Source organism: Esox lucius, chromosome 1 (assembly GCF_011004845.1).
Source record: "Esox lucius isolate fEsoLuc1 chromosome 1, fEsoLuc1.pri, whole genome shotgun sequence".
Classification (NCBI taxonomy): Eukaryota; Metazoa; Chordata; class Actinopteri; order Esociformes; family Esocidae; genus Esox; species Esox lucius.
This window is the reverse complement of record NC_047569.1, coordinates 2,650,657-2,666,353: the sequence shown is the minus strand read 5'-3', so window position 1 is coordinate 2,666,353 and position 15,697 is coordinate 2,650,657. Positions and strand designations below refer to the sequence as shown.

At 40.8% G+C, this 15,697-nt stretch overlaps 1 protein-coding gene across 6 annotated transcripts in view; it reads left to right on the top strand.

Annotated features, from left to right (window-relative positions):
* The window catches only part of frya (furry homolog a (Drosophila)), a 190,521-nt gene extending 180,051 nt beyond the window's left edge, over positions 1-10,470 (top strand). For 4 of the 6 annotated variants that reach the window (XM_020044499.2, XM_013133146.3, XM_013133153.3 and 1 more), the window contains 7 exons: positions 1,325-1,474; positions 3,223-3,321; positions 4,447-4,530; positions 5,773-5,790; positions 8,053-8,163; positions 8,454-8,662; positions 8,874-10,470. In XM_020044499.2, the coding sequence (XP_019900058.2) occupies positions 1,325-1,474; positions 3,223-3,321; positions 4,447-4,530; positions 5,773-5,790; positions 8,053-8,163; positions 8,454-8,662; positions 8,874-9,132 (930 nt within the window). In that variant the 3' untranslated portion in view covers positions 9,133-10,470. The remainder of the gene's footprint in view (positions 1-1,324; positions 1,475-3,222; positions 3,322-4,446; positions 4,531-5,772; positions 5,791-8,052; positions 8,164-8,453; positions 8,663-8,873) is intronic. The other 2 variants (XM_020044498.2, XM_013133157.3) reach the window with 1 other exon arrangement.
* Positions 10,471-15,697: the final 5,227 nt, after the last annotated feature.

The following is a 15,697-nucleotide window of genomic DNA, read 5'->3' as shown; positions in this document are numbered from 1 at the left end:
ATTTGGCATGGTCAGTGCCAATTAATCTTAAGTGTCCACCGAAGGTCAGGACACCTCTTTAACACCCAAAAGACAGCAATGTAATGTCACCTGTGGCACTGAGATTTGATCTTTAGTCCAGATTGAAGTGTGCCCCCTACTGGCCCTCCAACAACACTTCCATCTGGATCTGGTATCTGTGCATAAACCAGGACCAACCCTGCTTAGCTTTAGCGGCAAGGCTGCACCGGGATACAGGGTGCCATACTGCTGACATCATGTGTCAGAGATAGGACACCTAAATGCTGTTGATAACCCCTGGACTTCCGTCCAAACTGTGTATTATAAAGGGAATCCATGGGGCTGTTTTTGAAATGCACTATGTTTTTAATAGGGTCCGTAGGACTCTGGTGAAACAGTGCACTACTTAGGGAATAGGGTGCTTATTTAGGATACACTATACTTACCTGGATTACTCTATTTGTTCAAAATCAGGGGTCTTTTTGTTAATTGGGATATTCCTCAGTAATTACTTTATGTAGAAATTGCATGCTAACTTGATAGCATGGTTTGATTCAGTTAATCGACCAAAGCTAACAATTTTGTTTCATTTTTGGTATTTTACCAGAGTGGTCATATTTAGTTGCCCCATTAGCTGCCCACTCGTCAAGAACACTACATTTTGTTAATATTAAAAAACAACATGAAACCCAACATTAAAACAATGTTATTAGCTAAAATGATGAAAGTGGACAGGACAGTGTAAAGGTGCACTCTGTTACCCCACTGACATTCCCCCCATTACATTGACATTGTCTCACCCACAAAAAACACAGTTCTAAAAAAGTCTCAACTTACATAAAAATATTATTCAAACTGTCTCAGACATATCACCACCAATAACAATTCCAGTTGAAATGAAGCTCAGGTGTGCTGCAGGTTATTTTTCGGGGATGCTCTGTCTCTTTTAACAATATTGAATCGGTAGTCACTCTCATGATGTCTTATAAACAAATGATTGTTTTCCTGGCACTTTTCAGATGGAAGGACATTATAAATGGTTGATGTGTACACAGTGGCTCTTTAAAAGAGCGGATTTAAAAACATTGGGAATTAGTTTTTTGGCAGCCTTCTAATCTGTGTGTTTCAAATCAACAATAGGAATAACATTATTCTATTTCACATCCTTCTGCAATGTATTCACAGCTTATGGGGAAGCTGTGTAGACTAAACCTGATGCAGAGCATGCAAATATATAGTACATGCCATTTTATGCATAGAGAAAACTGCATAATTTTTTATTGTTTGGCATCAAAACAACTATCCCGATTTATTTTCTTTTCAGAGTATACAGAGTAAATTCTGCTCCCTGACCTGTGACGCTGCAGTTTACCTAGGAGATGGCCTGCGAGGGATAGGTTCTAAGTTTCTCAGGTCATCCCAGATGCTGACATCATGTTCTGAGTGTCCCACAATGTTTGTAGATGCTGACACTGTGAGTAGTAGAGATTAATACTCAGACATTTGTTTTATTCTGACTTTGAAGTCCACCATGTTATACATTGAGGGAAAAAAAATATTTTAAATTATTGTACGTTTGCCCACTGACAAAAGAAATTATCAGTCTATAATTTTAATGATAGGTTTATTTGAACAGTGAGAGAACAGTGAATAACAACAAGATTCAGAAAAACGCATGTCAAAAATGTTATAAATTGATTTGCATTTTAATGAGTGAAATAAGTATTCGACCCCTCTGCAATCAGAAAGATTTTTGGCTCCCAGGTGTCTTTTATATAGGTAATGAGCTGTGATTAGGAGAACACTCTTAAAGGGAGTGCTCCTGATATCAGCTTGTTACCTGTATAAAAGACACCTCTCCGCAAAAGCAATCAATCAGATTCCAAACTCTCCACCATGGCCAAGACCAAAGAGCTGTCCAATGATGTCAGGAAAAAGATTGTAGACCAACACAAGGCTGGAATGGGCTACAAGACCATCGCCAAGCAGCTTGGTGAGAAGGTGACAACAGTTGGTGCGATTTTTCACAAATGGAAGAAACATAAAATAATTGTCAATCTCCCTTAGTCTGGGGCTCCATGCAAGATCTCACCTCGTGGAGTTGCATTGATCATGATAACGGTGAGGAATCAGCCCAGAACTACACGGGAGGATCTTGTTAATAATCTCAAGGCAGCTGGGACCATAGTCACCAAGAAAACAATTGGTAACACACTACGCCGGGAAGGACTGAAATCCTGCAGCACCTGCAAGGTCCCCCTGCTCAAGAAAGCACATGTACAGGCCCATCTGAAGTTTGCCAGTGAACATCTGAATGATTCAGAGGAGAACTGGGTGAAAGTGTTGTGGTCAGATGAGACCAAAATCAAGCTCTTTGGCATCAACTCGACTTGCCGTGTTTGGAGGAGGAATGCTGCCTATGACCCCAAGAACACCATCCCCACCAACAAACATGGAGGTGGAAACATTATGCTTTGGGGGTGTTTTTCTGCTAAGGGGAGAGGACAACTTCACTGCATCAAAGGGACGATGGATGGGGCCATGTACTGTCAAATCTTGGGTGAGAACCTCCTCTCAGCCAGGGCATTGAAAATGGGTCATGGATGGCTATTCCAGCATGACAATGCCCTAAAACACACGGCCAATGCAACAAAGGAGTGGCTCAAGAAGAAGCACATTAAGGTCCTGGAGTGGCCTAACCAGTCTCCAGACCGTATCCCACAGAAAATCTGTGGATGGAGCTGAAGGTTCGAGTTGCTAAATGTCAACCTCGAAACCATAGTGACTTGAAGAAGACAAAATCCCTCCTTAGATGTGTGCTAACCTGGTGGCCAACTAAAAGGAACATCTTACCTCTATGATTGCCAACAAGGGTTTTGCCACCAAGTACTTAGTCATGCTTTGCAGAGGTGTCGAATACTTATTTCACTCATTAAGATTCGAATCAATTTATAAAAAAATTTTACATGCATTTTTCAAGATTGTTTTGTTGTTATTCTGTCTCTCACTGCTCAAATAAACCTACTATTAAAATTATAGACTGATAATTTCTTTGTCAGTGGGCAAACGTACAAAATCAGCAGGGGATCAAATAATTTTCCCTCACTGTATATCATGTATCTCTTGATGGTATACAATCACCTGACTTTTCCATCTCCTCTTAACACTACATTCTAACCTATTTGGTCATCCCAAGTGTAAAACAATATTTCCTTTTCTCAGATCATATCCTATGGGCTGCTGGAGAAGATGAAATTTAGTGTACTGGAACTCCAAGAATATTTGGACACTTACAATAACAGGAAAAACGCTGCCATAGCTGTAAGTCATTACACAAGTTGATTTTACAAAGTGTTTTCAGTTGTTTTCTCACCTATATTGCTTAGTCCGGTTGAATCAAACCCTGGAACACTCTAACGTAGTCCGGTCCATTTGGTGAGGAGAAAACAAGAATTGCACCCTGGTCCGCTTGAATAAATGGGCCTCAGGTTACTTCCAAATGAATGAGTTGATTTCGCGGTGTATTATTAGTAGAGCAATTGTTGATATTTTCCAACTAGCTACGATACAAAGAGTCACGCACTACTTGCTATCTTGCATACTGACTGGTAGAGGACAGATGGAGCAATACAGATGTGAGAGCACATCTCTAAGATTTTGGAGGAAGCCCGCAAAAACTGAGGTGTTTAAACATTTTAGCAATAAATTGAGGGAGAGGGGATTTCAGCAAACAGACGATCAGTACTGTGGCAAAGTAAAAAACATCAGAAACGGTACATGAAAGTGTGCTATTTAATGCACAAAAAATCGGTTCTGGTGATTAAAAAGACAAGTGTATAATGACCATAATTCAATTATTGGTGCTATGCGGATTAAAAGAAAAGTTGTTGAAGATCCACAGTATACATATTTAGGGTCTTAGTGCATATACATGATGTGTTATTGTCAGTGCTTTTTATTTTTGCTCCAAATACCATGAGTAAAAGATGTTTGCAACAAAATGTTTTTTGGTCTCCTACTATTTGGGCAGTTTGAAACCCTGTCAGACTACCTAGGAATGGAAAAAAAAGTAGCAACTTCACTTTGACTCAAATTAAGCTAATGGAAGAAATTACATTAAATATACCTGGTAACTGATTATACTAGAGGAGGCTGAGCTACTGCATTATTGAGTTACTTTTGTGACAAATGTTGGGCTTTATACAGTATGTAGAGCCTTTCACATTTTCATATTTTGTTGAGTTATACACTTATTTATAATTGATTTACATTGATTGACCCTACAAGAGCCTCAGAGCTAATTATTTCTAAATCATTTAAAGGGACCTCAATACTTTCATAAGCCATGCATCTTGTGATGCAAAATGTGATGAAAGTACCAATGTTTCAGCATTTAATCATGCAAATCAGAACTACTTCTAAGAAATTCCACTTCCTATCCCACAGTGGTTAACAAACTGCAAGGTTACCTTCTCGAACGGCAGTGGGGGTGTCGTGATCAACAGTCAGCCAGGGGAATATGAGGGAAAGGTAGGACTTCCTTACTTTGTTCACTTAGTTAACCTGTTGTTTTTGAACAGTTTATAAACTCATCTTGTTATTAATAAATTAGTTAATGAAGCCTTTTGTTATAGGTTGGTAAAATACTGAATATGTTTTGAAGACAATGAAAAAGAAAACAGTGATATGAATAATAGATCTCTATTGACATTGTGTGGCTAAACCTGTACAGTAGTAATGCCTATTATGAATGTGGAAGGGACTGCATAACTCTAGCAGTAACAAAAAAAGCTTAATATTTATTTGTCATGTTGACAAAATGATAGATGTTATGTTTTGTCTTGTAGATTTGAAAAAAAAATGCTCCAATTGCTTGGTACAATGTTTTCATAAAATAATGTAATGGAGGGTACTTCAGATTCCATTTCTATTAATCCTTTCACATTTCCTGCCTTTCGATTACTCTGTGGTAGCTCTGTGAGTGAAATATTTTAATTTTCTCCCTAAATATCATCAGAACCTTTGAGCTTGTTTCTGGGCAACCCCTTACTTAAGTTACTGCACATCACGTCTTTCTCATCGCAATGTGTAATGTGCCCATTTTGACTCTGCTGGGTAGGAGATCAGTAGGCTTAGTGCTATTACGCCAACTCTGTGTCAATCATTGTACTGTTTGTAATGGAGTTGGCAAAAGCACACAGTTCAGGGATTAGGCCAGGGGAACAGGTTCTGCCATGACAATGCACATAGTAGATGGCTGACACAAACAGATCTGGATCCAGGCTACTAAGTACAAAAAAACATAAGTTTTATTTATAATCCCCCAAAAATCCATATTCACAGTTAAATTGCTGCTAAAACTTTAAAACACCTTTCAGACTCCCAGCAGAGTTCCAGTGCATCGACGAAAGTGACAAAGCAAAAAACTGCTAATTTGCTTGGCTTTAAAAAAGAGACTCAGGACCACCTGGCTTTGAGCTCCTATGCTGCTGCTGATCTTTTCTTCTCTGTCTCTCCCTCTCTCTGTCTCTCTCTGTCTCTGTCTCTTTCATATTTTGCCCCTTCCCTCTCTCTCATCTTTCTTTCCTTCCTTCCTTCCCTCCCACTTTCTTGCTTTCTCTTTCTCTGTGCATGTGACAATAAAATAACAGCATTTTTAGTCTTAGACTAATAATTTCTCCTAAGCTGGGACTGATGATGGTTGCATGCCTGCCATTTATTTTTTGTCTTCCTTTCACCTTTCTCTTGTCTTGTAACATGCTTGCTTTGTAGCAAATGGAATCTCTGGCAGTAAGTTCAAAATGACCTTATTCCTATTTTTCTGATCTTAATGCAGCAGGGCAGTGTCTCTAACTCTTTTTAAAATGTTGTATCCCAATTAGTTAATAGCTATTCACATATACTCATAGTTCATTCAAATGTCAGAATTAAAATATGGTCCTATCAAAGGTAATTGGCTGGTATCCAAGAAGCTGAGTTGGTGGAAATTGATTTTTGCAAACAATACGTCTACAATCTTGTACCAGTGCCAAACCTAATGATGATTCTTGGATATGTCACTATTAAACACTACTTAAGCCAAGATCACTAAATTAACATGGTCACACTTAGCCATACTACAGTTGTGCTCATAAGGTTGCATACCCTGGCAGAAATTATACAATTTTGGCGTTGATTTTGAAAATATGACTGATCTTGCCAAAACATATGAAACCATTTATTATCACACAGTTATTTGACTCCTTTTTAAATCATAATGATAACAGAAATCACCCAAAAGGCCCTGATCAAAGGGACGATGTTACAGACACACAAGGTGACACACACAGGTGAAAATGGCAATTAAAGGAGAATTTCCCACACCTTTGGCTTTTTAAATTGCAATTAGTGTATGTGTATAAATTGCAAAGATGGAGTCAAGACCACAACCCTGGAGACCCAGACCAATTCCAAGACCCAGCAGGTCAAGACCAAGACCAAGACCATTTTTAACACAAAAAAAACATGACAGAGACCTTTGACTGTCCAATGTTTCCCACACATAAAACAATGAGAAAACTAATATAAGGAAATCAATTATTTTATTTTGTAGGCCACAGCATAAGTGTTCTATAGGAGTAAACATACTTTACAAAATGAAATTACTTTACTGATTATAACAAAAATTATTAGGTTGAAATTAGTTTACAAAGACTGAAATTAGAAAAAAAGCTATGTGATTGACACATCCATACATTATATCTTATATGCACACTGCTGTGCTTTGCTAGCTAGCGCACACGTTAGCTAACTGGCTAGGTAGTTAACTAGAGGGGCAGTATTGACATCAATGGCTGTGGGTACTTGTCAAAATTGGAAACTGCATTTGTAAAGTTTCCGGCCACAATGAAAGGTGCCAGAAGACATGTTCGGGATACAAAGAAAAACCCACTGGTAACCTCAGGAGAAAAACAAGGTCCTCTGGAAAAAGACAGTGTGGTTATTTCATGGAGCGCAATACGACGATAACTGAACAAAAATTTGCTGCATGGTCGAGTTGCCAGAAAGAAGCCTTTACTGTGCCAATGCCACAAAAAAGCCTGGTTACAGTATGCCCGACAACACCTTGACACGCCTCACAGCTTCTGGCACACTGTAATTTGGAGTGACGAGACCAAGCTAGAACTTTATGGTCCCAACCATAGAGCTATGTTTAGAGAGGGGTCAACAAGGTCTAAAGTGAACAGAATACCATCCCCACTGTGAAATATGGCGGTGGTTCATTTATGTTTTTGGTGGGTGTGAGCTCTAAAGGCACAGGGAATCTTGTGATGGCAAGACGAATGCAGCATGTTATCAGAAAATATTGACAGACAATTTGCACTCTTCTGCGCGAAAGCTGAGCATGGGATGCTCTTGGATTTTCCATTAAGACAATGACCCTAAGCACAGGGCTAAGTTGACCCTCCAGTGGTTACAGCAGAAAAAGGTGAAGATTCTGGAGTGGCCATCACAGTCTCCTGACCTTAATATTATTGAGCCACTCTGGGAAGATCTCAAACGTGCGGTTCAAGCAAGACTACCAAAGACTTGGAGGCATTTTGCCTAGACGAATGGGCAGCTATTACAAAAGACTGCACGCTGTCATTGATGCTAAATGGGGGAAATCACAGTATTAAGAACTAAGGGTATGCAGACTTTTGAACAGGGGTCATAACATTTGTATTTTGTTGCCATGTTTTGTTTTACGATTGTGGCATTCTGTTATATCCTACATTTGAATATGAATCCTATAAGAAATAAAAGACGTGTTTTGCCTGCTCTCTCATGTTTTCTTTAAACATGGTACATATATTATAAATTCTCCAAGGGGTATGCAAACCTTTGAGCAAAACTGTATATTTTCCCCATGCAGAAACCATCCCGGTTATCATAAGCATACAAAGAAATTAAAAGGAAAACGGCTAATGGATTATTTAAATGCATTTCAACATGAACTGAGTTATTCAACATGAACTTAGTTTTACCAAGAGTTGTTTTTTACCACATTTATTTAATTTCTTTTTTGAGCAGCAACTAGAACTCTGTCAACGGCTCTACAAGCTCCACTTCCAGCTGCTGCTGCTCTTTCAGTCCTACTGTAAGCTGATTGAGCAGGTCCATGCAATCAGCTCTGTCCCAGAGGTAAGGCTGTTGGAAGTGTCCCAAATGGAATCCTATTGCCTCTATAGTGGACTTCTAAAGGTCAGAGCACTATGGTCCATCATCAATTGTATACCTTTTCCTCCCGTTTTAAGCACCACATTCTACTCTTTAAGTTAGGAAGTAAGGCCACTTTTAAAGCTGGCAAGCAGATTTACTTTGAGATTGTGAAGCTGTACCCTTGGCCCACAACCTTCACGCCTTGACGAAATTAGCTCTTGGGCCGATGGCAGCACAGACAAAAAAAAACGCTTTCACTCTCTTTCTCTCAGCTGATGAACATTTCCAGAGAGCTGAATGAGCTGAATGTCAGTCTGCGGGCTGCTGCAGCCTCAGTGACCGCCAGTGACCTCCAGGCTGCCCATCAAATGTCCTCCTACGAGCCCACCTTCCACTCCTCTGAAGCAGCTGTACAAGCCATCCTAGAAGCCCTGAAGAACCAAGAGTTTACCACAGCCATCCGCTATATCCGCGAATGCAGGTAAAAATTCAGAAAATTGTGTACTGCAGGTAATCTGATTAACTTGATTATGCTCCCTTTGTTTGACTCATCATGAATAAATTGTGGCTCTAACCTCTGTTGATTCTAAATAAATCAAATGTTTCATGAATTTATATAATGACCATTACATGGAATAAAATGTTGGTTTATGATGTTGCTGTTGTGATTACTGCTTGTTTTGGGTTTGCAGAAAGCTGTGGCCCAGTGACATATTTGGCAGCATCTCTGAGGATGAGACCAAGACATTGCTGAACATCTACTTCAGACACCAGTCACTGGGCCAGACAGGCACCTTTGCTGTGGTTGGCTCTAAGCAGGATCTCTCTGAGATCTGCTTCAAACTGATGGAGCTCAATGGGGAGATCAGGGACATGATACGCCGGGCCCAGGGTTACAGAGCAATCACCACCTTTCTCTCAGACTCCAGTGTGTCTGGCTCTAGTCTCTGACTCACTGATGGATGCTGACTCCAAATCATATTCAAGGCCCCAGCCCCACATGAGCTCTAAGCCTTTTTCCCAATTTACGGCCCTGCCCAAAAAACTGCCTTTTACTATACATCCCCAGCCTTAGTTCTAGGTCACTGCCCCTGCCTCAGCCCTATATGCAGCCTCAGCCGTACATCCCAGCCTTCAGCCTCAACCCCTTCACTACTCTGCTCCAGTCTACTACTAGCATGGGTGTTCTGTTATGGTTACCTTGGACACAAGTTATTTTCTGTCCTGTGAGAGGACTGCACTTCCACAAGCCGTGTCGCTACTCAGAGCAGAGTGCCATCAGGATATAAGGCCCCTGCTCAGCTCTCTAGATGTGCAAAAGCACTGTTGGAGTGCATTCGACAAAGCAAGACTTGCTTTTATTGCACTAATATGGATAACATCACACGGCGGCCACTTGTTTCCAAGATCAACAACTTTCGTCTAGTAGAAGACACACCAAAGTTATGGTTAACTTATTCTTCTGCTGAGTATCTGTTTTTAAATCTTCAAGGGAAAATGTGCAATGCTTCACAGAAGTGAAAGACTTTTACTGTATTATGAAAGAAAGTTTTTTGTTGATTTTAGTGCTGTTGGCTACTTGAATATTATTGATAGGCTAAATTATGCTGAATATTTGGAAATAGTATACCTGTGTGTATGTGAAACTGACTGTAACCTGACTACCATCCATGAACACTGGAAAGCACATATATAAACTCTTCACACATACTTAAATATAAAGGCTCAACTACTCTGATATGCTGCAGATCTACTGTCTCAAGGACCTTCTCTAGATACTGCATTCAAGTAATATTTTACAGATGTTCGCTTTCTACGGTATAGCTATTTTGCTTATAGGAGAATTATTTATATATACACATGTAGCTTTCTACGGTGTAGCTATTTTGCTTATAGAATAATTATTTATATTTACATAAAATCCACATGCTTTGAACTGATTAGTTTTATAGAATGAAAGGAAATGTTCTGTTTGTTAAAACTGCCAAGCATGCATATGTTATGTTCTATAATGTGTAATCAAAATATTTATAGATATAAGAATCTAATTTGAGTGACAATTGCATTTGTACATTGTGCAATGGGAGCTTTGCAACTGCTTGTAATATTTTATTTTAATGTTTTTCCTTTACAGTTGGTCTATGCATGTAACTAAAAGAGATGAATATTTGTAAAGCTTCCATAGGAATTGTTTTCACCTTGTAAATACTACTGCTTTTATGTATACTGTACTTTGGTGTTCTCTACACTTCTGTGACAATAAAAAATATAAATGTATTTGTTTATAAATGCCTTTGTGTTTGATACTCCTCTGTTCTTTAAATCTGTCAGTATGCATAGTTCAATTATATATTTTACTTACATTTAATATAGATTTTCTACCTAATATGTTTTAATTATTTTTAATAATCTTTACTACAAAATGTTGACATTCAGTCGCTCAGGGTAGGATCTTGTATAGCTGTTTTACCAGGTAAGCATAATCAGCATCAACCAGGCTGTTAGTAATGCTTGATAACTGTTTCTTATATTACTGCTGAAATGTTTTGCTGTGCTTTACGTGTGTGTCTTTCTGTTTACAACACCTACAGTGGGGACAACACTTAACCATCCCAGTTGCTGGCACCTTCTATTGATGGCCATTTGAGGCTTCATTACCGTTCTTCTAGCAGCAGGATATTATGCTAGCAGCGCTAACTCAGATTTTCTTTTTTTAAATAAAAGCCGTCATTGAAATGTATAAGGCAAAATATTTAATCTAGTCTGTACATTTTATGTTTAATGTCCGTTCCAATGTTTTTCTTGTTTTTTCTTTTTCACAGACTACATTGTTAACTATATTGCCTTATAAATTTCAATGATTGCTTTTATTGTGATAAAGAAAATCTGAGTGCTGCCAGCATAATATCCTGCTGCTGAAATAACGCTAATGAAGACTTGAATGGCCATCACTAGCCCCTTCTCCTAAGACATTGTCTACTGAATGAATGGACAGGAAAACATTGCATTGAACATCAATGGACTAGCGGATTAATTATTTACTTTGGAAACATTTTATATTTAATTTCAATAATACATGGTTTGGAGAGCCGTGTTAGCCCCAGTTACATGAGACCATTACTCTATTTTCAAGCAATGGAATGGATGAGTGTCCCTTATTATATGACATTAATTAGTTTGTTTCAGATGGAACATCATGTGACCGGAGACATCACGTCTTTGGTTTTCCCAAAAGAGTAATTTATAAAATTTCTGTGCATAAGAGAACCCAGGCAGTTGTGTAAGGTAGGTGATTAATAAAATGTGTTTTTTGCAAATATTCACTTGTTTTGATTAATAAATATTATTTGAATAATACATTTAGGATTTGGTTATTTGTGTTTTAACCTTTGTCATGCACACCTTAAGTGCATATATAAACACATAGCGGTGTGACCAGTATGGAGGACAAAACCTGCCATAGTAATAGATAAATACATCCACATATTAATATGAAAATAAATGAATAACTGCACCCACAAATAGGTGAATACACTCACCTAAAGGATTATTAGGAACACCATACAAATACTGTGTTTGATCCCCTTTCGCCTTCAGAACTGCCTTAATTCTATGTGGCATTGATTCAACAAGGTGCTGAAAGCATTCTTCAGAAATGTTGGCCCATATTGTTAGGATAGCATCTTGCAGTTGATAGAGATTTGTGGGATGCACATCCAGGGCACGAAGCTCCCGTTCCACCACATCCCAAAGATGCTCTATTGGGTTGAGATCTGGTGACGATGGGGGCCATTTCAGTACAGTGAACTCATTGTCATGTTCAAGAAACCAATTTGAAATTATTTGAGCTTTGTGACATGGTGCATTATCCTGCTGGAAGTAGCCATCAGAGGATGGGTACATGGTGGTCATAAAGGGATGGACATGGTCAGAAACAATGCTCAGGTAGGCCATGGCATTTAAACGATGCCCAATTGGCACTAAGGGGCCTAAAGTGTGCCAAGAAAACATCCCCCACACCATTACACCACCACCACCAGCCTGAACAGTGGTAACAAGGCATGATGGATCCATGTTCTCATTCTGTTTACGCCAAATTCTTACTCTACCATCTGAATGTCTCAACAGAAATCGAGACTCATCAGACCAGGCAACATTCTTCCAGTCTTCAACTGTCCATTTTTGGTGAGCTTGTGCAAATTGTAGCCACTTTTTCCTATTTGTAGTGGAGATGAAAGGTACCCGGTGGGGTCTTCTGCTGTTGTAGCCCATCCGCCTCAAGGTTGTGCGTGTTGTGGCTTCACAAATGCTTTGCTGCATACCTCGGTTGTAGCGAGTGGTTATTTCAGTCAAAGTTGCTCTTCTATCAGTCGGCCCATTCTCCTCTGACCTCTTGCATCAACAAGACATTTTCGCCCACAGGACAGCCGCATACTGGATGTTTTTCCCTTTTCACACCATTCTTTGTAAACCCTAGAAATGGTTGTGCGTGAAAATCCCAGTTACTGAGCAGATTGTGAAATACTCAGACCGGCCCGTCTGGCACCAACAACCATGCCACGCTCAAAATTGCTTAAATCACCTTTCTTTCCCATTCTGACATTCAGTTTGGAGTTCAGGAGATTGTCTTGACCAGGACCACACCCCTAAATGCATTGAAGCAACTGCCATGTGATTGGTTGATTAGATAATTGCATTAATGAGAAATTTAACAGGTGTTCCTAATAATCCTTTAGGTGAGTGTATATCAATGAATTCATTCATGTGTATATTAACTGGTTGAGGGAATGCCTAGACTGTATAAAGCTGTCATCAAGGCAAAGGGTGGCTACTAGAATAAAAAATATCAATGCATTATGATTTGTAAACACTAATTTCATTATTACAGGATCCCATAAGTGTTATTTCATAGTTATGACATAGTTACAAATATTCTACAATGTACAAAATAGCAAAAATAAATACTCTTGAACTTGAAGGTGTCCAAACTTTTGATTGGTACTCTATATAATTAAATACATACATTTATTTTTATTATAATTATTGTACATATTTTTATATACATATATATACATACATATATTTATACATATTTATATAATAACTTATGTTAGTGTGCATACATTTATTTATGAATTTCTAATTTTGCTGTCTGGACCTCCATTCAGGTAGGCAAGCTAGCTATATCTTGTCCCAATGGATGGACTGCACTCCCCTGCGAGAATCTCCAAAGAAACTTCAGGCCAAACATTGACAAGTCAAGTACCAAGACATCCATATGAGGCACTGCATGTTGAGCCAGAAGGATATAGGTAAACTTCTAGACTGATTCTGAACTATGACAACTGGTTCAGGAGAGTAAACATAATTTTACTATGTAAAATGTTGCATTTGGCCTAAAGCTTGCTTGGGGGTTCATAGGACAAGCATTGTTCTTATATGTGTAGCTGCACTCATCTGCTAGAACCTCCTAACAAACTGAAGGCCAAACATAGACAAGTCTAGCTTGCTCCTACTTACATTGCTGAAATGATCCAGCCATACATACCTACACGTAACCTACGATCACAAGATGCAGGCCTTTTAACTGTACCTAGAATTTCTAAACAAACAGCCGGAGGCAGGGCCTTTTCTCATAGAGCTCCACTCCTGTGGAATGTTTTGCCAATTAACTTTAGAAATGCAAACTCAGTGCAAACTTTCAAGTGTCTACTAAAAACTCATCTCTACAGCAAGGTTTATAATTAGGTGTAGCCTGGCCCGGGGGCGTGAAGGTGATCAGTAGGCTTGATACTGTCCACCCTTGTTGTCTTGCCAGGTGGGCTCTCGTCGCCACTGGGATGCCCTCCCTCCAATGCCTTTCGGGGGAAGAGTCACTGGCTTGTTGTTGTCTCTCTGTTGCGTACTTTTGCAATTGGGTGGATTGATTTCCTGCCTGTTGGGTCCTGTCCGGGGCCTCCCCCGGGAAGGGCCACAGTGTCGCCGGACCCCCCCCCCCGTTTCAGTTCCAAGGTCTTACGCTGCTATACTATTGTGCTGGGAGATTGGGTCAGTTTTCCTTTCCCACTAAGTTCTCCTTCTCCACTATAAATCGTTGTTGATATGAGGAATGCATTTTCTGAGTTTTCCCAGTCTACTCCCGTTTTAAACTTTAGAAGAACATGAGGTCCTGGTCCACACCTGCGGAGTACCTGGTTTGGGGGGCCCATTGCTATCCCTGTCCTTGTCCATCGGGTCATACTTCTGACTTAGTCTAAATTTAAATAGCCCAGATAAATGTATTAATTATTCCAATTGGACTCTTAATATCTCACCCGGCACAGCCAGAAGAGGACTGGTCACCCCTCTGAGCCTGGGTCCTTTCTAGGTTTCTTCCTAAAATTCGGTGTTCTTAGGGAGTTTTTCCTAGCCACTGAAATTCAACACTACTGTTGTTTGCTCCTTGGGGTTCAAGGCCTGGGGTTGGGGCTCGCACGCGAGCACCTGGTGGCCGGGCCTTTCCCCATGGGGTCCGGCCGGGCATAGCCCGAAGGAGCGACGTGGGGCCGCCTTCCCGTGGGCTCACCACCCACAGGAGGGACCATAAGGGGTCGGTGCGGAGAGGATTGGGCGGCAGTCGAAGGCAGGGGCCTAGACAACCCAATCCCTGGACACGGAAACTAGCTCTAGGGACGTGGAATGTAACCTCGCTGGCGGGGTAGGAGCCTGAGATCGTGCGTGAGGTTGAGAGGTTCCGACTAGAGGTAGTCGGGATCACCTCCACGCATGGCTTGGGCTCTGGAACCACACTCCTTGAGAGAGGATGGACTCTCCACCATTCTGGACGAGTTGCCCATGGTGAGAGGTGGCAGGCTGGTGTGGGTTTGCTCATAGCTCCCCAGCTCTGCCGCCATGTGTTGGAGTTTACCCCGGTGAACAAGAGGGTCATTTCCCTGCGCCTACGGGTCGGGGATAGGTCTCTCACTGTTGTTTGTGCCTACGGGCCGAACGGCAGTGCAGAGTACCCGAACTTCTTGGAGTCTCTGGGAGAGGTGCTGGAAAGTGCTCTGATTGGGGACTCTATCGTTCTACTGGGGGACTTCAACGCCCACGTGGGCAACGACAGTGACACCTGGAGGGGTGTGATTGGGAGGAACGGCCCCCCTGATCTGAACCCGAGTGGTGTTCAGTTATTGGACTTCTGTGCTAGTCACAGTTTGTCCATAACGAACACCATGTTCAAGCATAAGGGTGTCCATCAGTGCACATGGCACCAGGACACCCTAGGCAGCAGGTCGATGATCAACTTTGTTGTCGTTTCATCTGACCTGCGGCCGTATGTCTTGGACACTCGGGTGAAGAGAGGGGCGGAGCTGTCAACTGATCACCACCTGGTGGTGAGTTGGATCCGATGGTGGGGGAGGAAGCTGGACAGACTCGGCAGGCCCAAGCGTACTGTAAGGGTCTGCTGGGAACGTCTGGCCGAGTCTCCTGTCAGAGGGGTCTTTAACTCCCACCTCCGGCAGAGCTTCGACTG